The 24,795-nt window shown below is 39.9% G+C and overlaps 1 protein-coding gene and 1 pseudogene across 1 annotated transcript in view; both read right to left on the reverse strand.

Annotated features, from left to right (window-relative positions):
- Positions 1-17,937, reverse strand: part of stx8 (syntaxin 8) — a 59,287-nt gene extending 41,350 nt beyond the window's left edge. Inside the window, exons 1-6 of the mRNA XM_042485413.1 lie at positions 17,836-17,937; positions 16,875-16,974; positions 16,680-16,774; positions 16,294-16,404; positions 9,016-9,149; positions 6,715-6,807 (exon numbers count right to left, since the gene is read on the reverse strand). Of these exons, the coding sequence (XP_042341347.1) occupies positions 6,715-6,807; positions 9,016-9,149; positions 16,294-16,404; positions 16,680-16,774; positions 16,875-16,974; positions 17,836-17,852 (550 nt within the window). The 5' untranslated portion in view covers positions 17,853-17,937. The remainder of the gene's footprint in view (positions 1-6,714; positions 6,808-9,015; positions 9,150-16,293; positions 16,405-16,679; positions 16,775-16,874; positions 16,975-17,835) is intronic.
- Positions 17,938-19,067: 1,130 nt separating this feature from the next.
- LOC121941692 lies at positions 19,068-24,269 on the reverse strand (annotated as a pseudogene).
- Between the last annotated feature and the right edge of the window lie 526 nt (positions 24,270-24,795).

The following is a 24,795-nucleotide window of genomic DNA, read 5'->3' on the forward strand; positions in this document are numbered from 1 at the left end:
AAAATGATATGATTTAGATGGATCGTGCAGTTTGGAACCTGTTCTACAGGTTCTTGATTCTTGATCCCCATCCCTAAAGTTCATTCTTTGCTAAATCACTCTGGATAATTGTGAAAGGTAGTGAGTAAGTGAAAGGTAAAGTTTGTTTAGAAGCAAAGGCTTGTTACTAGACAACACAAGATGTAACTTTTGGACAGAGCTGCTACTGTCATGCAAAAAAGACATCCACTTCTTCTTATCTCCAAAAGTCAGACAAAACCAGAGTGCACATGTGGTCAGACCTGCTGCAATGCCTTAGAGAAAATATCTCTCACATCCATCTCAAATTTGTTCCAGAAGGTCTCAATCCAAATGAGGGTCTGTTTCCCTCCAGTCCCGGATGTACTGTACACTTTGTGGCTATTACAGCGTTCTCAGTTAAGATAGGAGTTGCAATACCAAGCAGCCCAAAGAATTATTATCAAAGAGACAGGGAAAAACAGGGACGGGACATGGAAAGGCCATGGTTGTGATAGTTAATGTGGGAACACATCTGCTAGAGCTGTCAGGGGTCTGAGGAACATTCAAAATTAGATCTGGATGTGGAGACAAATATACGGAACAAATGGCAGTGACTTGATTCATCTGAATGGTTTATTTGTGGTGAACTCAGAGAAGCAGATTTAGTTCAGCTGGAAACTCCTGTTGAACTTCAAACATGCTGAAAGGTGGTGGAAAATAGATGAACTCATCCTTCATTCATGCAATTAGTCAAGCCTATTCCTGATCTTGATGGAGCCGTGCGGTCTGAGATACACCTGAAAATGAATCTGCCCTTTGTTTGCGTGGATTGCTGTGTCTCTATGTCTGTCTACATCACATGGTTTTCACTCACACATGCTGTAGATAGGAGTTTGTACAGTACATGGGATATGTCATAGCTGCAGTACCTCACCACCAGTCAAATTCAATCGAGAAGAAGTCCAAAAAGAATAGGACGAACTCAAACTCTCGCCTCTCCTTTCAAAAAGCCACTATTTTAATGAGCTAGCCACTGTCTGTCACTCACTAGTATAAGTCACTGCCGTGGACTGATGTCATCGTTCCAGGCCACACTCTGAGAAATATCAACACTTATAAAGTAAAATTTATGTTGATCTTTCTTGGTGGGAGGGGAGACTACTGCTGAGGCAAGCCATTTCAGTCGGTATGTGCCAAACTATTTCCTGCAACATTTAAATTGGAAATAAAAATATACTATCTTTGGTAACATCATAGCAGAAATATGAGAAATGAACTTGACGACAGCACGTCATTTAAATAATCTTAACACACTGACAATCATTATTGAATTTCTCTTTTTGTTATGACTGGCACGAAAGTTGGCAAAATCCTCAGTGTGCAGCAGATTAATGTTATGAGCCGTAAAGCAGGCTGAACTTGAGGTAATCGGTCTGCTTACTCATTTCTACATTTTAGTCTATTCTGATCCGGTCGAGACTGAGATGGGAGTTACTGAGGGCTTTGGGTTCATCTCTAAACCTTTTAAAAAACGGGTCATCTTCCTTGCTGACCTCAGCTGGATTTGTTTCCCAAAAAGGAAATGACTGCAACCTCCACTGCACTTGGGTCATGAGCTAGACTCCAGGAGCCAAACTACAAAGAGCTTAATCTATTTATAGGAAAACAGTGCTACAGTACAGTGATCAGGGGGAAAAGGAACCCTACAAGACAGAAAGACAGTCGGACGCCAAGGTTACACACCAATTGTCAAGATCACCAAGGAGCCATGCCATTCCCCTGCTTTATTACTTAAATCCATTTTCCCTGCCTCTCCGAAAACATAAAACTATGCTGTTACTTTTTATACTGTTGATTTTGACATTTAATACAAGGTAGAAATGCAGTACCTAGAAAGCTGTCTCGTGTAATAATAATAAAAACTAATTTAAGTAAAAGTCTAGAAGAAAAACAGTAATTTTCATTTTTTGATGCAGTAAACCTTAATTCAACTCATTGTCTCATATTAGGAAAACAGTAGAAGGACAGGTGACACTTGAAACGTAGTTTGAATCAATGCAGAGTTAATGTTACAATAACAAGGATATAAAACTTAGAAATACAAAAGCTACTTTCCTTGCATACTGGATTAACTACCAAAGAAAGCTGGAGTGAGTGCTGGGTCTTCAGGGCCGCAAAGCCTGAAGGCATCCAACAGAAAAGTCACAACACTCTCATAAACATATTTTATATCGCACTGAATTTTGTTTTGTAATAAATAAAACTGCCATAGCAACAGCACTGCTACAGAGGAACTTGGTATGCTCAGTAGGAATGGGAGGACATCTCTGTTTCTGATTGCTGTTTTCTTATTTGGGGATTTGTAAATCGCCAACGTGACCCAGAGAATTGTGAGCTAAAACAACACACACACAAGACTGACAGTGAAAATAAACAAGGGAGATGATCACATTGACTGACAGCATGCAGAGTTTGTCAGCCCAGCAGACTCTGAGAATATGACTGTCTGGCTGGCAGAGATGGGACCAAGTCAATGTTTTACAAGTCACAATTAAGTCTCAAGTCTTTGCACTCAAGGCCCAAGTCAAGAAAAGTAAGTCCTGAGTCAAGCTAAGGCTGACAAGTCCTAAGTCAAGTCTTAAGTCCTAAACTTTGAGTTTCAAGTTCTAAACAAGCCACTCTTCAATTAATGTAATGACATTAATGATATTAAATTTACAAATTCATGCTTTTTAAAATTTGTATTTACTCATTTACTAATAAACTTAACTCACTAACTCTGTTAAAATAGCTTTGACTTACTCCTCTTGGTACAACTTCAAATGTTGAATTTAGTTGGAAGTTGTGCGTCATCGCCCTCTCTTGTTTGTTTTTTTTTTTCATTTTTTGTTGATCAACACATATTTTTTTATATGCACACTAAACCTTTGGACTTTCCTTGGTTCCCTTACTCCCAAGGCTAACCTGTTACACTAACACTATTATTCATGGGAGGGAGATCTATGAGTAATGTAGTCAAATACTATTTTTAAAGCCCCCCTGGGTGGTTTCTAGATGAAACCCTTGGAATATCAAATTCTCATGTTTAGAAGGTAGACAGGTTCTGGATAGAACCCGGACAGAAGGTCAAAGGAAGTCCTGATTAGAACGTTTCACAGATAGTTCAAGGCATAACCCTTTAAGTTAGGATCTAGGTATTGCATGGGTTCCAGGTGGAATGTTTAAATGGAACGAGGTACCGTAAAGGGTCCTCCTGTGGGGACAAGCCGAAGAACCCTATTTGGTTCTAGTTAGCACCATTATTTGCAAGAGTCTACAGTCCTCTGAGAGCAATGCATTAAAATTCGTCAATTGCTCATGGTTGCAGCGTTCTGGCAGATTTTTTTAGCTTGCCTGAATATACTGAAAATATAGAAATAAATACATAAACATATTTTCTAGTGTAGGTAACGCTACTCACACTCCTTTATCAAAACTTGCGAGTTACTCCAAAGAACCCTAAATCAGGCTTCTGGAACGTGGGGACCTTACCAGCAGTCACAAGGTCGACATCTGCATGAATGATATATCCCCACTCTCCATCCTGTGAAGCACTAAGAAACAAAGATTTCTCCTATAACTCAGTGTGAGAGGATACAGAAGAGACACAGAGATGGAAGAAATGTGAAAGAGGTTGTAAAATAAAGAACTGTTGAAAAGAGGCAAAAGTAGAACAGGGAGTGAAATGAGTGATGGAAGGGCAGCAAAGGTCCCACAAAAGGAAAGAAACGCAGGGAGGTAAAGAAAAGCTGTGGAAGGCCGGAGGCCTGCAGGCCCTGTGAATCATTGCCTGGTGTCAGCAGGCCTTATGAACCTGAAGCTCAGCCATAAATTGTGGAGAGACCGTGAGGAGCTCAGACTGGTCCCCCATGGAAATTCTATGTCTACACTTTTATCAACCGGCTGCATGAACACAAGTTTCATTGCATGCACCATGAATATCTTTGGTAATAAACAAAAGGCAGTGTATAAGTACTATTATATCATGATATAATAAAACCAAGATATGCTTTCCTTTGAAAAAAAGCTGGTGGAAATGTGTGCGGGCTTCTACAAATGAGTACCATTTGGATTTCTCCACATGGAGCCGATTACAATACCCACAGGTGGCATAGATATTTTGGGCCATTACAGAAATAAAGAGTTGAGTTCCCATCAAATTTATATTTAAGAGTCATGTGGGGGTCTAAACACGGGAGTAGTGACAAGCTTTTGTTTCCATGGCCAAAACCATTTGCCTTCTCACTCTCTTGCAGTGGAGCTGGTGTAATTCTCAGTTACAGCTCTCCCATCACCCTTTCAGGTTTGTATTATTGGAAACACTGACATCAAGCTGAAAGAACGAGAAGAAAAACACGCCAGTCGGAGCATTAGAGCAATGATCCATCTCTAGTTCAATACGGGAACAGGAGAGCGGGCTAAAAACAATCAGCTTTCCTGTCTTTCTCTTCCATTCTCCCATCAGTATTCAACCAAACATCTGCCATTCCTTCCCAGCAGAAGGGAAGGTCGTTTGTTTCCATGCCGAGATCACTCGGTTATACAACTGGACTTGTTTGGGTACAACTACTCAGACAGGATATTACAGGATAGTACAACGCCTTCTTTTCCCAACTGGAGGATGGTCATTAGGGTAGAGACAGACAATAACTGACTGTACTGTAGGTGTGAAAGACAACTGCAGATGAGCTGCTTGTTAAGGATCTCCTCTAAGGTTGCCACAAAAATTACGAACATTCAAAACTATCATTTTAACTTCATGCTGCACTCCATAAATTTGGTTTAAAAAGGTCTTCTCTGTAGAGAATTACGCTTTATCACTATGTTTGTTTCTAACTGTACAATTCAGAATAGCAGCAGAATAGGACTGGGCAACATACATCAACATTACATCAATATCGTGATATGAGGCTAGATATTGCCTTCAATTTTGGATATCAAAATATCGTAAGTATTGTCTTTTCTTGGTTTTAGAGCAGTGTTTTCTGCACATTAGTTTATTTGTGTGCCCACGATGAGTAAGACATCTAAATCTATTTTTGAAGCTGGATAATTCATGAGGAGCCCTAATGGGATATTCTGTATATACTGTTTGGCTATTTATAGCACCACACTGTCTGAGTGCAGAATACAATCGGGCAGAGATGGAGAAACAGAACTTCAGGTGCACTGAAAGTGAATCAGCTGTGAATGCATTCATAGATCAATTATCCACCCCGTAAGTTACAAACTGCTGCTGAGGAAGAAAGAACTCATGGAGAGCTCTGCTGGCGCTGCATTGACAGACCAGCAAAAACCTCTGACTTTAGAGAGGGGACACAGAAAGATACAAAGGACACACAGGCATTTACAAATAGTCAACCTTACATTGTCGTTGCAATATCAGTAAAAAATACTGTGAAATTAGATTTTTTCCATATCACCCAGCCCTAGGTGTAAAGATACATAAATCTTGATTGATATATTGATTCAATAATCGTCATCTTTAAGATACGCAGTTGATTTGAAATTTCCATGGTAGTCTGTGTCATTGTTTCCTTCAAAGCATGACTCCTCCCGACACATTCAAATAGCACTAGCAGCCTAGTGCATGCAAACAACAGAAAGCAGCTATAAAAAATAACAATGAGGATATTTATTGGGCCCGTGAATTGAATCTAACTGACCGTTGCAGAAATTGTGATATCAACAAACATTGCATCATTGTCCAAAAAATCAATAATGTATCGTGATAAAACTACCCCACAAATTACTGAAGCCCGAAGACTATCTGGCTTGCCATTGAGAGAAAGGAATCAGGTCTAGGCTCTACCAAATCCTAAGTGTTTGTGGTAAAGACACCAGTCCCAACAGTGCCTCTCAGCCTCACCACTCCATAATTAGTGCTGTGGGCTAAACTATCCACTCTGCTCTTCTATCAACCTACAGTTTCTAAACTGTGAAGTGTCTTCCCCTGATTGTCAGAAAACAATCTGACAGACTAATGCACATTCTGGGCTCGTTTTCAATGTAAACATTAGAGATAGCTCAAACAATGATTTTTTTTTTTAAAACAACAGGAATACACTTGTACATCCTCTTTGTAAGGTAACACTCTCAGACCATGGCCTATTAACTGCTGTAGTCTTCTGAAAGCGATGCATTAAAGGATCTAATTGTTCACCAGTTGACAGACAATCGTCCCAAAGTCTTAAGTCTCAAGTACCGCCTGTCTGAGCATAAAAACAGTCTGGAGCAATGCACTCTGATCTGTATAGCACATTATACCTGTGATGGAAGCTATTTTTGGACTGATGAGAGGCATTTAGCCAGAAATAACTCAAAAGTGCCATTATCTCTGGGCAGATCTGATTCCAGAGCACACGCAAAAAGAGAGGTCACTTTGTTCTGTGGGATATATGACAAAGGATAACCTGGTAGACACGGTCGTGACCTGAATGTGAGGTCAGTCGCTCTGACAATGGCAGTGTGAGGGCGTGTGTGTGCTTGTTACTAACTATGTCAGTGTTGTGGTGGTGTGAGGGAGTATCACTGTCCAGCAAGTTACATGAGGCAAATCGTTCCATTGCAGAACAAGTATGTCTGATTGCTTTTGCACAGCCATGTGTAATGTGTCTGGAATTTTTTTTTTTTTTCGATGAATATGTACAGACGCACATGCAAATTAAACTTTACCGTTCTGTTCGTCCAGCTCATTGCCTATTTCCTGGCCCATTATCTTCTGTCGGCTGATGACAGCTGCTAGTGCATCCAGGCCTGCATCCTGGACTGTGAAGTGAGAGGAAAGAAAAAATAAACTTTTTTTTACACTTGAGACACACATGAGACAAAGGAAGAGTCAAACAGAAAGAGCTCTGAGATTATGCAATGCCAGAACAAAATACAGAGAAAAAGACTTGAGAGCTAATATTACCGCCCCTCACCAGTCAAGTTGCAATTACAGTTTACAATTATGTTCATGAAAATGTGGATGCTTAACACACATCCTCCCCTGGCAGCACAGTCGATCCGTAAAATCAGCACAATTTCAAGGTGGGCACCCAAGCTTAGTGTCACCAATTCAGTATCTGACCAAATGTCTCTCCTTCTGTTCCTGAGAGAGGACATTGAGTAATGGCCAGAAAAGTGTTTTCTGAGAACATTTTGATGTCACAGTGTCACAGTGTTTGAGCTTTTGGATATATAATATAATCACTTTATATCATCATCACTGTGTTATCTTTTTTTTTTTTTTTTTTTTTTGGTAATAAGCATAAATTCCCTCAAAGCCTTCTTGAGATATTGTGTTCATGAGAATGAGAGGGATGCAAAGTAACAGTCATGTTGACCTTTGACTGCTGAATTCTAATCAGTTCCTTGTAGAGTCCAAACTGAAAAATTTTAGGAAATTCCTTTAAGGTGTTCTTGAGATTTCGCGTGCATGAGAATAAGACAGAAGAGGTCACAGTGACCTTGACTCTTGACCTTTGACAATCAAAATTAAATCAGTTCATTGTGAAGTGCAAGTGGACATTTGTGCCAAATCTGAAAAAATATCCCTCAAGGTGTTCTTGAGATATCATGTTCATGAAAATGATACAGATGGACAACCTGAAAACATAATGCCCCGGCCTCTGCCTTTTACCGACATGGAGGCATGAAAACACATTGGTTTTAAATTTACAGTATAATGTGATGTCAAATTTAGCGGTGGGTCAGAGGACAACTTATTAAGTTCTGCTTCAATCTTCTTTGAACAAGCCAATTGGAAGAAGGGAGAAATTATAGTACACTGCACTTGTGATATAATGAGGCAAGTATTTAGGAAATAGGAATGACAGGCTGTTGGGGTCCAGCGCAGCTCGCGGTGCCACATGTGAGTCATTCAGTGCTTTACCCCACTCAGCCGTACTCCTGTTATTATAACTGTGGCAAGCCAAGGTGGAGAGCAAAAAGCTGAAAGGAAGAGAAGAGAAGAGAAGAGAAGAGAAGAGAAGAGAAGAGAAGAGAAGAGAAGAGAAGAAAAGAAAAGAAAAGAAAAGAAAAGAAAAGAAAAGAAAAAGAAAAGAAAAAGTGTTGGCCTTCGTAGGTTTCCAAGTTTGACACACTTTCCACCACAGGAATTTTTTTATGACCGCAGGTTCAGGCACTCACCATTACCCAACTCCACCAGAAATCCCACAGGGGACCAGAAACCTCCATGTGGTTTGGTTTCACTGTCTTAAGAGGAATCTGTGATCCCAAACTGACAATAACCAGAGCCATAATGGAGACATAGCAATGAAGTGTCGCTCGGAGTCAGGTGAACTAATGTCTGGGTGTTCAAGTCATGTCAGAGTCATTCAGGAAACAGGAAAAAGCAGGCGTGGGCTTACAATATGTTTTCTAAATGTGAATTATTATGATCATCTTTTATATGCCTACAACCAGCATGGCCAAAACTATTAATCACACTGTGTCTAGAATGCTCTTGCTATTTCTCAGCTTTCTTTATTTTAGTGTGTTATTAGAAATGCCCTTTTTTTTGCACTAGACAGGCAGAGGGTATTGTGTATATGTTTATGATGGGATGGATGGCCATGCTATAATTGTCGTAGAGATACAAATAAGGTCAAATATGAGTTATAATTTTTAGCCAAGTGATGCGGGTAATTGTTAATTTGGTCTTGAGGCTAATTTCATTGAAAAGAAATAAAACTTGGAAACATGTTTGGTAGATCACACAATGGAACTGGAATGGAACTGTCTCATTACGGTCAGCTGAGGCAAGAGTGACGGTTTAATCCCTCAAATGTCCTTGAACACTCAACCCACAGTGTCTTGTCTAGCAGCTTTGTCACTATTTTGTGTGTGTGTGTGTGTGTGTGTGTGTGTGTGTGTGTGTGTGTGTGTGTGTATAAAACTGAGGAGCAAATTACAAAGCTCTGTGGCTGTTAGGGTAGAAAAGTGCTACACAACTGCAGTCCATTTAACATGTATTCAATTATGTGCAATTACCTTCAATGATTCGTTGTTGCTGCTGTTTGATCTCTCCAAAGGTCAGCCCTCTGGTCTCCTCTGATTCGTTGATCAGCCAGGGGTTGGTGGCGACACCTCCGCTCGTCCCTGCCCCTGCACCCATCAACGTCGACCTATGAACGTCAACATAACAATATTTAGTCCTTAAATGTTTCCTGGATGCTTTTCAATTTTTTTTTTTTTTTACAAGAGAACCATGATGATACGTAACAAAAAAATTTGGAGACCATAAAATTACAAACACAAAAGCAAATCACACTGTTAAAGTATAAATCCAGACAGCACTGGGATTTAACTTTTCAACCTTGCCACAAAGATGTTTTTCGGGCAAGCCGCTCTTCTTCAGTGTGTACATTGGCATGTTGAAGAAGGGCATCCTGTTCTTTCCTATTTTATTCCTTACTATGAGGATCCAGCATCCAAAACCAAAAGTTTAATCATGAGTGAGCGCATTGTGTCTCATTTTACATGCTGTTAAAGTAACAAATTCAAATCACCCAACAGTGTGTTACAACTGAAAGCAGATGGCAAAAGTGCACTTTTTGTCTGTCCATCACCATTTCAGCTCACAAGTCTAAAACACCCATCGTGCATCAGTGATTTTTAGCTACATAAGTAAACACCTTCAATGTGCCTGGTTGGTATAAGAGCACAATGCACATCTGTACAACTCTCACAGCAAACACATCTGTGCAAGGCATGTACCCTTTTAAATACTGTACTCTTTTGAACATTTTATGACAACAAAACCCTTCAGATCACAGCAAGTGTTTACTCATTTTGTCTTTTAAGTTTTTCGAACGATTGAAAAATACCAGGTTAGCTTGCGTAGTGTGTAAACGGTGCATGTTAATCTGTCACAGGACTGCGGCTGCTGGGGAGGTTTGGCTCTGACGAAGTGACAGACCAGAGAGCTCTCTGTGCTGTGCTGCGCTGTGCTAAACACCGCCATGTGGTTTGAAAGCTATTCTTCTGTTAATAGCTTAAAGCTGTGCCTCAGACCCCCCCATTGCTGTCTTGCGGTGACGGGTTCAGAATCTCTGTGTGAGGCTGGATTTAACCGTGTTTGCTGTGAGCAAGTCGTCTGGTGGTCAAGCCAAGGAAAAGTGCCCTGACCCATATGTAGGAATATTAGGGAAAAAAATGCCACAACTATACTAAAGCAAACATCATCCAGGCTTCCACTGGTACATTTAAAGGTCCAGTGTGTAGGATTTAGGTGGATATATTGGCAGAAATCAAATATAATTTTTACAAAAAGTATGTTCTCGGTTGGTGTATAATCCCTTGGAAATAAGAAATCTACAGTTCAAACTCTAAAATTAGCTGTTTATTAAGGGTGGGAATCCCCAGAGGCTATATTATCATGATACTTAAATCTCATTAAAATACTAATGCGATTTTAAGCATATTGCAATGTGCCGAGGATTGTGATAACATAGTGTGATATATTGCCATTTATTAGCTTTTTCAACAACAAATCATGTCAACATCTCTTTTCCCTGTTAAGATTAAGTCTTTAGTCTGTTTATCTTACTTCAGTCAATTTTATTGTAAATGTAAAAAACGTATGTAGTGGAATGACAAAGCTATTGATTTTATGAATCTAATATGTTACCAAAAGTTGAATTTGCATATGTAATATTAATCATTTATACAATAAAAAAAATCAATACTCTCCATCCATGTATCTGTTGGATATTACCATGCAATAATATTCAGACACTATGCTGTATCGATTTATTTTTTTAGCCCACCCCTACTGTTATCTACAAAGGGAGCAGTTCTTCTTCCACGGAGTCCACTATGTTGCACCACCATGTTTCTACAGTAGCCTAGAACTGAAATACCAAACACTGGCCCTCAACAGTGTTATGTTTCCCCATTGGCCACCATAGTTTAAAGCCCCTCCACATTCAACAACAATAATTTGTAATGGTAAACTGGTTTATTCTATTTTTCCACCGGCTTCAATCACCTGGTCTGTTTGTTTCACAGAGGAGGAGACCTCTGGGAATAATTCGACTCCTGGTAAAAATCTACTGAACAATGAACACTGAAGGAATTCGAACTGGAAGTTTGCAATCAGCTATCCTCACCACTAGATGTCACTTAATCAGATACACTAGTCCATTAAACCCAGTCTTTTAAAGTCTAAAGTTAAAGCTGTTTTGGTTATCTCTTTTTTGCACAAGCAATGCCTAGAACTACATTTATCTCACCATGCATCTCACTGTGTGATGACTGATTCAAGCTGCTTCTGAAGTGGTCGGTGAAACACTGTCAGACCATTCTCAATGCTAACTAGCTGAAGCTGATACCATCAGAGAAGCAGGTGAGACGAGGCATTCGGTCTAATCTCTCTGACATGTCTGATTACTATGAGACTCTGTGCCAGCTTTCCACTTCCTCCACAAAAGTGCCCAGTGTGTGAAGATCCAATTAAACAGTCAATGGGGAGCACCAAAATCAGTCGGGCACATCTTTTGGCAGCAGCTAAGCGCTAGACTGCCGCCATTGGGGCTTTAGCACACAGGTCCTGACTGAATGACTTGGACAAGGGAAATTTAACTAATTACAACTATTCCTAGTGCAATCAAATACAAAAGGAAAGGTTAGGGAATAACAGATGAGAGGTGGGTCTGAGGGGTGACAAGGTGAGCCGAGCCTTCAAATGTAGGCGCCAGGTCCTTCTTTTGCTTAGTCTGAAATGGAGATGCTTAGAATGTGTTGTTTCAGGAATAGATTAAAGTCACCTCTGTAACCTCTACCCCTTTCCTTCTACCCAAAGTTCTCAGCAAAAAAAAGAGCGGCTTAGATTATTCAAGCATGGCCAATCCACCCCCTCCCACATTTTGTCCTCAGAGACCACACAGTGGGACTGGGTCCTACCCACAAATCCAAATTACCCACCACATATCACTATTAAAAGTTAGGTCTGACTGAGCGAACTAAAAACCATATGACCACATGATTACAGTTTGCCAAGCTAATTTATTAGCAAATGTCATTTGAATTTTTTTTACAGAGCCTTTTATGTAATTGGGTGTGTGGTCTGTAACAAAGATGAAAGCGTGTGCAAAGCACCGCTAAGTAGATCAATCCCAAAACCAAAGCTTGTGAAAGATATCAGAGAAAGGCAGTCTCATATCAAGGCATCAATAAAAGTGGTTTTCTAATCTGGTTCTACTGATCTGATAAAGTGATGCTTTGTTTAATTTCACACCCATTTCAGTTGCTCCCTTAAACTCCACACACACAGCTGTACTGTGTAGGAACTTCAATGCTGAGCCTCTACAAAAGCAGCGTGGAGGGACCATCTGAGAAGAATAGCCGCACATACTGTGCAAATTAGTTCCTGTTCATGTTTGTATTAAATACAATAAATATAAAAGTTTGTTTTTTTTAAATAGGGAATTACCACTTTCTGGTTGTATGCCTCTGCAAACCTGTCAAGCTGCACAGTTCACATCCATGTCTGTGAAAAATACATGCTTCACACACATCTAACCACTGGCAGCACAGATCTATAAAGTCAGCACAATTTCAAGGTGGACACCAAAGATTAGTGTCACCAGTATCTGATCAAATGTGTCCCCGTCTGTTCCATATGATGTTGAATAATGGCTTAAAAGTGTTTTTGCAGAACATTATGATTTCACAGTGAAGCTGTGGCCTTTTGGATACAAAATGTCATCATTTTATCCTATTAGACATTTGATTGAAATTTTGTCATAGTCAGTGCATGAATTCCTGAATTTTGGCCCAAAATGTTTTTTGTGAGGCCACTGTGACCACTGACCACCAATGTCTAAGATGAGTCCTAGATGTTTGTGCCAAATTTGGAGAAATGTGTTCTCAAAATATCCCATTCATAAGAATGGGACAAATGCAAGGTCACACTGACCTAAACTTTTGACCTTTGACTACCAAAATCTAATAAGTTCATCCTTGAGTCAGGGGGGAATGTTTGTGCCAAATTAAATAAAAAAAATCACTCAAGGCCTTCTTATGATATCATGCTCACAAGAAAGGGACAGATGAGGTCACAACATCCTTGACCATTGACCTAAGACCCCCCAAATCTCGTCAATTCATCCTTGAGTCCAGGTGGAAGTTTGTGCCAAATTTGAAGAAATTCCCTCAAGGCGGTTGAGAGATGTTGCTTCCATGAGAATAGGACAGACAGCTTGCTCCGGGCACTGAATGTGCTGGGTCCAGCATTCCAGTAAAACAATCATTTATAAGACAGATGTGAAAAGCTGGAGGTAGTTAACAACATGACACCATTTCCTCTTCCTGTCCAAACAAATATCACCTGGGCCAGACTAGGTCAAACATTACACAAAGTAATGACTGCCAGTTTTCAAAGCTGTCACATTGACATGACATCAGATGATGAAGAGGATATGAGCTGTGGCATGCAGTTCTTTGATTAGCTCCACGGGTGCTTGTATAAATGCAGAGTTATACACTGTAAACGTACTCCTTCCATCCTTGTTCATCAAGACACACACACATGCACATTCTTATGAATGAGTGTGTGTGTACATCCATTTCAGGGGGTGCCAAATGTGTGATCAGCAGAGCAAATCTCTTAATGAAAAAGAATTAGCCGTGAAGTTAGGCGCCCTGTCAAAATGGCAGACAGGCAGACTTCCTTCCGAGTGATAGCACAGGGAGAGGTCACGGCACAAGGGTCACACCGGACGTAAGAAGACTTTCACAGAAAGTTAGTGACCGGTGACACATCATCAAAGAGGAGAACGGAGCATATGACCTCTCTGGTCAAGGAAATAGACAGGAGAATGAGGAGTCATTAATTTTAATTGGACGTTCAGGACTAGATATTATATAAAAAAGAAGAATCTAGAGAGGAAAATGACAAAATGAAAGGTGGCATGTTCTGAGCAGGATGCTCAATGAAGCATCATGGGGTGATGCTTGGTTTGGTCCTTCTGACACTGATGGACAGTGACAGAAAGAGACTTGGGATGGAGAAAAATTCATCAATTTTCATGAACTACTCAAGCAAAAATCTGTGCAAGAATATTTTTCAAATTAAGAAAAACATAATAAAAACATGAACACGACTTGAGGATAGAGTCTTTGAGGCAGCAGCATGTCTTAGTGGTAAAAAAAAAAAAAGTCACCCTTCATTAACATCCACCATTGATTTCTGAGGACAAATCAATGAATCCTGCCAGCTGCAGGGGGGACAAGGAGGGGACAATTGAACTATTAGTATGAATTTAAGTGAATATCACATTGATTGTATATGTTTAAGTTATGCTATGCAGGATTCTACTATAAAAACAATGGAATAATCTCTTTCAGTCATCATTTATGACCCACTAGAGGTGTGTGGCAGTGCATTTTTCTTTTTTTGCCTTTATCAGATAGGACAGCTTTAAGCAGGAATGGGAATGGCATGCAGCGAACGGCCAAAGCCAGAATTGAACCCACGGCCGCTGCCCGGATGTAGCCTCTGTATATCAGGCGCCCACTCTACCACCTGACCCACTGAGCGCCTTTGTGGTGGTATATTTTTCAACAGGGACTATGCGCTCTGCATAAATTTTCTCATCTTTTTCTTATCTTCTGTGTTTGGGATGTTCATGGGTGTATACCCCCACAGCAATCAGGTGAGGTCAAGACTTTATAAAAAGGACGGGGCCAGGTGGAAGAGTGTAAGCAGCAGGAATGCAAGACAAAAAGCACTGAAAACACACAAATATAGCAAGGTGAAAGGCGCCAAATGAAATCCAATCTGGGGTTGCCTATCACTTTCACTGATGAGCACGTCTACCACAGACTGTTTAAAATAGTGGACGCAGCTTCCAGGCCTGACAAGTTGAAGCCAATGAAGCTGCGCCTTGAAACTGCATTATTGCAATAATATATGCAACTAAGCCAGCAGAGGGCATCTCCACAGGTGGCAGAAATCAGTCTGCTTATAAGAAAATAAGAAAATGATCCTACTTCTCCTCTGTTGATTGACCTTAGTAAACATTCTCCTAATGAGTGTATGTGCTTAATTGCTAGCTTAAAGTCTTTTAGAATACAACACAGTATTGATTTTGTAAACTGTGGTTCCAGAGCAGCAGTAGCTCAGTCCATAGAGACTTGGCTTGGGACCCAAGAGAAGACCAAGACAGACCAAGTATGGAATGTAGACTGGTAACTGAACAAAGCACCAATCCCCCAACTTTTGGCAGCCCCCTCGCTCTGACATCTCTTCATTTAATGCATGTGTATTGGTCCTATTTGTGCATATGTGTGTATCAGGCCTGTGTATGTAACATGTAAACAACAACAGAGTGATTCCACTCACAACAGCAGAAAATACTTAATGATTCTAATTAATAATATTTAATAATTAACAATTTTATTAAGGTAACGAGTCAGTCCTTCATAGCTTCAGCACACCTCTTTGTCTTCAAAATTGCACCCTGTTTCACAATAATTTGGAGGACCTCTAATTTAAGAAAAAAAAATTTCTTGATTTTATTTTAAGTTGAAGTTTAAGGTATGTTTTTCACACAAAATACATAAAATAGCAAACAGTATATGGTGCACAGGGAGGCAGAAAACCGGTTGGGCTTCCCTGAAAAATAACCTAACTTAATAACCTAAAAATAACCCACCTAAAAATATTTAAAATTTCACAATGTTATAAAAGATTAACGCAAAATGACACCATAAAAATGAGAGCAAACAACAATAAAAATGATTCAAAGTAATAAGTAATAAGAAAGCAAAAATGTGAGTATACCTGAGTACCTGAGTATAATGTGTATGAAAGTGTGTATATGCATATATGTATGTGCATATATGTATGTGTGCAGACCTTAATGACAAGAATATTGGTGTGTAGACTCTGTTGAGCCCTCAGCAACACAGTGACAGGACTAGATGTCACTGTGAGTGAAACAAATCAACATGGACACATGGACAGAAATATATATATATATATATATATATATATATATATATATATATATATATATATATAGAAGTAGTAACAAAACAGCTGTTAAATGGACGTTTAAGCATCTCTTATAAATGTCCTAGATTAACAGTTTTTGTCAGGTGGAAAAAGCCATTCTGTAATTTGACACCCCCTGAACCTTACTGAAAGCTGACCTCTGCAAGTAAGAAATTAAGGAGGATGGAGATCTGAAAATGATGAGTTCGGTAAGAATGAACCTGTGAATTAAATAAATAAATAAATAATTCACAAATAAATGTTAATACCTGGAAGGTTCAGGCTCCGGGATGTCGCCCTTGAAGGTGGCATTGAGTTGCTTCTCTCGGGTTAGCAGGTCATCAATTAGGTTCTGCCTCCTATCAGCTTCTGACTGTATTCTGATGAAGCTATGTTAAGGTCATGCAAAAGGTCAACGTTATTTAAACAACTGTCAGTGACAGCGGATGGAAGATGCTCCGAACACTTTTCTTTGGGTCAGTTTGGACTTAACCCAAAAACACAGAAACCTTTCTTGAAGGAAACACTTTCAGATGTTTTCACAACACTCTAATGCCCTCTATAGGAAGACAACTACTACTGCAAAAGTAATCCAAAACTGTAATCTCAAACTCATGAATTCCAGTGTGAAGAACATTCTTAGAGGAGAGGATACAAGCGCCGGGATGATGATGCTCGCAACAGACCCTCTTTAAGCTGGGCGATGTTCTGTTTGAGTTTCTGCAGCGATGCTCGTAGTGTCATGTTGATCTGAAAAAACAGACGATATTCACACCAAACTAAGAGCCTGACTATATCAGATGAAATTCATAGCCAAAGCCACTTCATTTGTATAAGCGTAACACCTTACCTTTGCAGGGTTCCCCCCTGTTCTCTGCTGCCTGCTTCGTTCATGAATGTTTTCTGCTATTTCCTGTGCCAAGCGACAAGTGGCATCATAGTTCTGCAACCTATGGATCAATAAATGAGATAAAGATGTAAGTAAAATTGGCCTGTCATTACTGACATGACACACAGCAGCCACAGAAAAATTATAGAGCAACCCAGAGACCCCTGTTAACCCAGTCACGTGGTAAATTAGAGGATGTGTGAAATAAAATTGTCAGTCACTGGTCTATGGATTTGTAGAGCTGGGAAAACAATTCACTTATCTTTTCCTAATGTTGTGCAACCTGCACAACTCGTATTTTAAGAATACTTTATGATAAAATACAATAATAAAAACTCGCTTTGCCATCTCGGTTTTTTTTTTAAATAACATAGAGCTTTATGTAACTCATTGGCCTTTTTATTGCTGGAGTTTATGCAGATATACCACTAAATGTCTAAAAAAGGTAAATACACACCACTGACTGACAGCCTCAAAAGTTTGAGCTGCACCATTTGTATTTAACACGGGTTAATGCATTGTATTGTGGATGTTTGTGTTTTTAAATGTTTATTAAGTCGGGCAAAACGTAAGCATTTGAGCCCAAGCTTTAGCTATCATGTGACATTTTTAGCTTCGTTATATTCCTCTTTCGATTCTGCTAACGTTACCATACTTCAATGTGGATAGTGAAAAAGAATACTAATTAACACGAATTTCCTTGCCCTGAATCGCACATAACACATGACGAAACGGCTTTGTAAAGACCTATTACATGTAAAAGTTTTTGTATTTGCTTAATCTTTATAAGGAACAGCTAGCTGCCCTTTAGCTAACAGGATACAGAGGGAGTAGCTAACTTCTCCGGGTTAAAAACGTCATTTATTGTACTAAATAATACAGTTGAGACCATATTTTATAGCCTATGAACGCATTTACTTACCACGGGTCCTGAGACATTGTGATTTAAGTTTGATATACAGAGAAAATCCACTTAGTTTGAACCATCCGGCAGTAATCACCACCAAACTGTCCCTTGTTTGGGTGTGACGTTACTACGGCAGGCTGCGAGGAACAGTCGACCCCAGAGCCGCGTTTCTTCAGCTTTGCAGAAAAAAATTGCTGACAGCAATAACTGTTGCAACTGTTGTCTGGTTATAGGCTAAGAGAAATATTTTACTGCATTAACCCTGAATAACCTGAGCAAATTGGCCTAGAATTTTGGTAGGAAGGCAATGAGCAACTAAACAAGAAATGGCCCAAAAATTAGTAAGAAATTAGTAGAAAGTTATGAGAGAATGACCTGAAAATACACCAAAAAAAAGAAATTAAATCTATTTTTATCATTTCTTTCTAATAATTTTTTAAAATATTATAAGAATTTAGAACTTTTTTTAGTTTCAAAATTTTTAAATGCTCATGAAAGGTGTCTGGTCTGAACAAGAAAACTGATGTCCATCCAAGTGTGAAAGGCTTAAAGGACTTTTATCTGTGTTGTTTAAAAAGAAACTGGACCAAGTGTCTGTATTTCACATTCCGTATTTATGACAATGTATTTAGATTTTTTTTTTTTTTTTTTTTGGTGTGTTTTTTATGTTATTGTCATATTTTTTATTGGTTAATGGTTTGTGCAAAAGTGGACTTGATAAAGCTTAGCAATGGACCTTTGAAGCACGTGATGGATTTTGAATTGTCAAGAAATTAATGTTGAGGGGAGTTTTGATGTTTCTGAACATGTGAGCAGCTTACATTGTCCTGTTTGTGAAATGCATTTCATCACTGTGTATTCTGCAGGGGTGGAGGGGTTAAGTACAACATTTGAACAGATATTTCCATTTCAATGGCTATGGCTTGCAACAGTAAGTATATATCATGCACAGACATGCAGCTTCATGGTGTTTCAAAAGCATGTAGATTTATGCCACTGTGTGGATTACGGTATGTTTTTGTGACTTGATGGTCGTTATAAGAATTTTTATCCCTCTAAGCTCATACCGAGCTACACCATCATGTGCGATAATCAAAAGCGATAAGAATGCAATGGAAAACTTTATTCATACACTCTGATATACAGTATGTTCAATTCACATTAGTGCTTCAAATGTGTTTTTTCTGCTTTAAATGAGACAGTGAAATATGATGGCAGTACACCATTTCAGTCCAGTTGTAAGTGAGTCAGGTTGAACAGGCCCTGGCCTTCCTTTCCACTTCTCTGCAGTATTTCTCAGAGAGTCCTGTAGCCCTGCACATTGACGAACACGTCAGGTTTCAGTTAAAAAGTCATGTCAAAAATCAGCCGCAAGGACAGCCCATTAACCTGCCAGTGCTTACCTGAGCTCCCTCAGCTTCCTTTCTTTGACCTCCTCAAGGCGCCTTTGTGCTTGCTGTGTTTCCTCCAGCTCCTGATGGGCCTCCTTGAGGATTTCTCTGCGCTTAGCTGCAGCTGAGAGCTCATGTGCCTTCACTTGATTTCGGAGGGCCTCTGAGTAACGGTGTGCTCTCTGACGCTGCTTCTCCTTTTCCTCCTCCTCCTGTTTGGCGATTGCTTCCTGCTCCGCCCTGTGTAGAGACAAGGAGACGCCAAACTTATATTAATAAAATGGTATGAATAAATAGAAACAAATAATTAAAGCGTAAATACAGCATGCATTTTACCACTCTGAACCATCTCACAATAAGATGTATTCTTCTTTTACTCTAAATCGTGAAGTAATGCAATTTGATGATGTGGAAATAAGCTAAAAAATCGTTTCTTACTTCAGCATCCTCACAGTCTCTGCCTTCTTGTGCTCTTTCTTGATTCTTAGGGAGCGCTCTTTGCAGTGAACCTGCTCCAAGCGAGCCGCCCTCAGCAATGCTTCATCCTGTGCTTTCTTCCTAACGAGCTCTTTCTCTTTTCTCCTCCACTCTTTTTCTGCTTTTTCTCGGTCCCCTTCGAATCCGGAGCTCATCCTTCCGAATGCACAGACACAAAAAATTGGACATAGTGAATGCTTTGATTCCCATTAATCCCAATAGAAGGTGTGTGTGCTTTTAAAAAGTGATTATAGTATGTTCATATGGTATAGGATTAAATTCAGTGGGTTCCACCTTTATGGTAGTGGTCAGATGGTAGTTTTATTCCTAACCTGCTCTTCCTTGTAGTCTTTTGCCTTTCCTTGGCGGGCCCTCAGCCTGGCGATCTCCAGCTCCTTCTCCTGCCTGATGCGTTTCTGCTCTGCTTCATAGTTTGCCTCCCGCTCCTGCAGAGGTTATAAAATGACAATAAATGGAAAAAAAAAAACCAAGCACCTATAAGAAATTTTCAAAAATATTACTGACAGACTATATTAAATTATGTTAAGAGTGAGCTATTTCAAAGAATAGTGTGTAAGATTTAAGGAGATTTAGTTGAATCTAGCAGCAGTGACGATTATAGATTACGACCAGCTGAAACTTCACCCTGTTAGAATTCATTGTTCAGGAGGTTTTGTCCTGGGAGCCGAATTATCTGCAAATGTCTCTTCCTCTCTAAAACAATCAAACCAGGTGATTAAAACTGGTAAAAACACTGATATAAGCAGTTTTGCATTACAAATCAGTGTTTTTCCTGTGCTGTTTGGTATATCGCAAACGGGCAGCCAGTCCAGTTCCTGCTCATTTGTACGCACCTTATTTATGATCCAGATGTTCGGAAGGTTTTTTACTGGAAGCAAAATTAACCGCAAAAGTCTCATCTTCTCCAAAAAAAAAAAAATGGTCTCTGTGATTTCAACCGGTAAAAGCACTGAATAAAACAGTTTCATGTTAAAAAAAAAACTCAGTATTTTTTAAGGCGCTCTGGTCACAGAGGGGGCTGCTAACTACGGTGGCCGATGCAAAAAAGGTGAATGGCCGATCTAGAGCCAATGTTTGATTTGTCCATTCTGGGCTACTGTAGAAACATGGTGATGCAACATGGTGATATCTATACATGATGACCTGCTCCTTACATTGATATAAACCCCTCATTCTAAGGTTATGAAAACAGGATTCTTATTTTCAGGTAATTATAAACTAAATACAACATAGTTATTATAACTTTTCTGCAAATATTTCCCCCCCAAATCCTGCACTCTGAACCTTTGACTGAACTATAGGGTATAAACTGTCCCTGTGTCCCTGTTGGTCTAACTGTATTTTCTGCTGGTCATTGCAGATTAGTTTTTAGTCTGAGTAGACTGACTTTGGAGATCATTTGCTTTTGTTCTGACCATTTTCTTTCGTATGTATTCCATATCTCTCATGTCAGCCAGCTTCTCCTCCTCTCTCCTCTGCTGCTTGGCCCGCACAGTCTCAGCATTGACACGAATGATCTCGTCCTGCACACGTTTCTGCTCCTCCCTCCTCTTCTCCAGGGCCTAGAAGCAGTCAAAGAATAAAACTCCAGTGCCGGTGTACATATTCCCCTGAGCATGATATGTGACTCTGTGAATGTTCTCTTTTGTAGTGTTGTTGTTGTGTCTGCATTGGCTTTGTCTGCACCTTGAGGTCTTCCAGTTTCATTTTTTCCTGGATCTCTCGTACATGCTGTTTCTCCTGCTCTTTGATTGCATCTTGCAGTCGCCTGTCCTCCGATTGTTGCTGGATCTGATCGTAGATTTTCTGCATTCCACTGGAATAAAACACAGATACAACACACACGTAGTTAAGGCCCTTACTGCAAATTAGAAAAAAAGATCTTATTAGATATATACACGGGTGGCTCAAGCACACAGTTTTTCATCTCTTACAGTATGATATAGGTCCCCTCACCTGATTGTCTGCTTTTTGCGCAACTTATCAATCTGCTCCACTGTCTCCAACTCCTTGCGGCGCTCCACTTCCATCATCGCATCCAGACGCTTCTCCTCCTCTCGCAACTCTGCCTGGATCTGCTTCTTCTCACAGATCTGGACTTCACATGTGGCTTGACACTGAGCACCCAGGATCAGCTGAGGGGATACCACACACAGAGAGAGAGAGAAGTACTGAAAAGTCTACAGTAATGCCAATGACTGAATGGCTCACTGTCATGCAGCTGCTTCCTACCTTGTTGAGCTTTTGGATCTCCTCCTCTTGCTCCATCCTTAGGGCGCTGGCCTTCTCCACCAAGCGCTGCGCTCGGTCCCGGGCCTCGATCTCCAGCTCGGTCAGTGCTTTGTTCTCCTTACGGGAAAGATCTGCCTCATAGATCTGACGCTTCCTTTCCTCTGCAGCCATCTGAGTAAAAAAAAATATAGTGTTATTGTAAATCTGCAGCTTAAAGGACAATTTTGATTGGATTTTTTTTATGTTTTCCTACAATTTCCTCATATTTCTTTCTCCGATGAGCCTCCTGCAGGGCCACCCTCTCCTCCTTAGTGAGAACCTGGGACTTTGAGGTGATCCGCTCAAACTCAGCCGATGGCAGAATGATGGAGGCTCCTACAGGATCCTTATAGGGGATCCTGGCATAGTGACAGGTGTTGCTTTGTCAGATGTGCTTTTGGGGTTTCAGTACTGCATAATCTGTCTAATGTAAGCATTTTTACGATATTGCAACATTCATTTTCTTTCTATATGGTGAAATCAAATCAAATCAAATCAAATTAAATTAAATTAAAATTACCATAGCTCTGAATTACAGGGATTGATCACAAAGTAAATTTGTACATTACTTGTTTGGGAAAGCACCCATTTTGCAAATTTGCTTCATATTATCTTGAAATTCACTTTAGCTACTTTAATTTCAATCTATTGAAATATGCAGTATGCTCTTCCTGCCACAGGCAAAGTGATGGAAGATGTTTTGAGGGAGTGTTAGCCTACCTGAGATTACGAATGAGGTCTTTGGTGATTATTTGAACACTCGCTCCTTCTTGGTTCTTATGGGACAGATTCTCTGCCTTGGAAGCTGAGTTTCCATGTTTGTCTAACTGTGATATCTGGACAGAGTTAGATATATCACAGACCCACTCAAAACACGTGTGCATCACAACTACACTCTTTAAACAGACATTTAATGTAGGTCTATTGTACTGCTGTCACACTGTAGCAATAAACTGATGCTACGATCTTGGCCTCAGCAACATTAGTCACGATGTTTGAAAATTAATAAACACACTTGCAGCAATTTCATTGTCTTTGGTTGGCTACAATATGACTCACCGGTGTTGTGTTCCCAAATAGGGTTTCATCAACCTGAGCAGTTGGGGCCCGCACACAGTACCTGTGGGTGTTGCAGCTGCTCTTTGGAGTCATGGAGCTGGATCCTTGTCTCTACCAGGATTAGAGATTAGGGTTAGATTAGAAAAAAACACTGAAAAATAGGATTTAGCCTCTACTTTTGCCATATATGAAAAGTGGCATTGCATTGCTTGTTATTTGAACCAAAACTTACCATGGTTATTAGTGTTCACTGCAACAGAGAATGAATTCTTAGTCTTAATGTTTTTCCAAATGATCAAGTTTCTAGTTTGCTGTTTGCAAGTTTTAATGCTGATAATATGAGTCAAATGTATTGTTTTAAATGTCACTAGTTTACTTAAAAACTTGACAGTTTGTCTGTTGCCTTAGGAACAAATGGGAGGAGGGGGTTATGCATTCCGTGCATGCATGTGTGTCTGTCAGATGGCTGCTGGTTAAGCATAGGTCTACTTGGTTATTTATCTCTGTTTTTGCATAAAGAAAAGAAAAATAATGATGAGTTCGGTAAAGAAAAAATAAATAAAAAAACAATGGCCCTCTTAAAAATAATCACTGCTGGTGATGGATGGGAATGAGTATGTGCTTAATATGTCACTAGAAGCCAGTCAGTCCACTGAGAGGTGACGTAGAAGGCTAGCCTGCACGTCACAGTGTGAATTGTACACCTTCAGATTTAAAAGGAAAAACAAAAATTTGGGTAACGTTATAGGAAGGCTTTGGAAGGCTAAATTCCAGAGTAAGATCCTGGTTAACCTCTACAGAGGAGCAATAGAAAGCATACTGACTGGAAACACCACAAACTGGCATGGTTCGTGCACAGCCCAGGACAGGAAGGCTCTACAGCAGGTGATTAAAACTGCCCAGAACATCACTGGCTCCCATCTACAGAGCATCAGTGACCTCGGTGAAGTGAGGTGTCTGCACAGAGCACAAAGGATACTGAAAGACAGCAGCCACCGCAGCCACAGTCTGTTCTTCCTGCTGCCATCTGGGAAAGATACACAAGTATCTGCTGCAGAACCACCAGACTGTAGAGCAGCTTCTTTCACCAGGCTGTGAGACTCCTCATCTCCTACCTTGACGCCAAAAAGATGTAGCAGACTTTAGGGTCAACTTGAAATTCATTTCTTCTTAAACTACGTTTACGAAAAGTGACAATCAAATCCACCTTGTTCCTTGTACCTTCTCCATACTGGAAGCATGCAGACAAACATCTGCACTATGTAATGCAGGGTTACCCTGGATAAGTACCCATTACATTAGCAGTTCCAAACTATCCCTTTAAACCTTTGTCATACAGATGAAAAGTGGAACGGCCTTTATTCCTAACCTAAAGTCTACCTTTCAAAAGAATACTGTCAACATCAACACTTCTGTGAAACCTCTGAATCATCTTTCCAGGAACAGAAAACTAACCAGTCATTTTGACATTTAATGTGAGTAATGTGGCAGAAATGTGTGTTGGCCTTAATCAAAAGGATGCATTTTTGGTTGGCAGTAAAAAAAAAAAAGAGAGAACTATGGTAATTACATGTTAATATGGTAATGACATGAAAACTGTAGCCTAGATTTTTCCAGTGATTGTTTTTTGTTTCAAGCCTCAGCCAGTATGTGTGTGTGCATTTGTGTCCCAGCCTTCATGGAATTTAACATAAAGAAACGTCAGCATGCCTTCTTGGTTCATGTGGCTAGTGAGTTTGTTTTTCAACTCCATTAC

This window comes from Plectropomus leopardus, chromosome 4 (genome assembly GCF_008729295.1).
Source record: "Plectropomus leopardus isolate mb chromosome 4, YSFRI_Pleo_2.0, whole genome shotgun sequence".
Lineage (NCBI taxonomy): Eukaryota > Metazoa > Chordata > Actinopteri > Perciformes > Serranidae > Plectropomus > Plectropomus leopardus.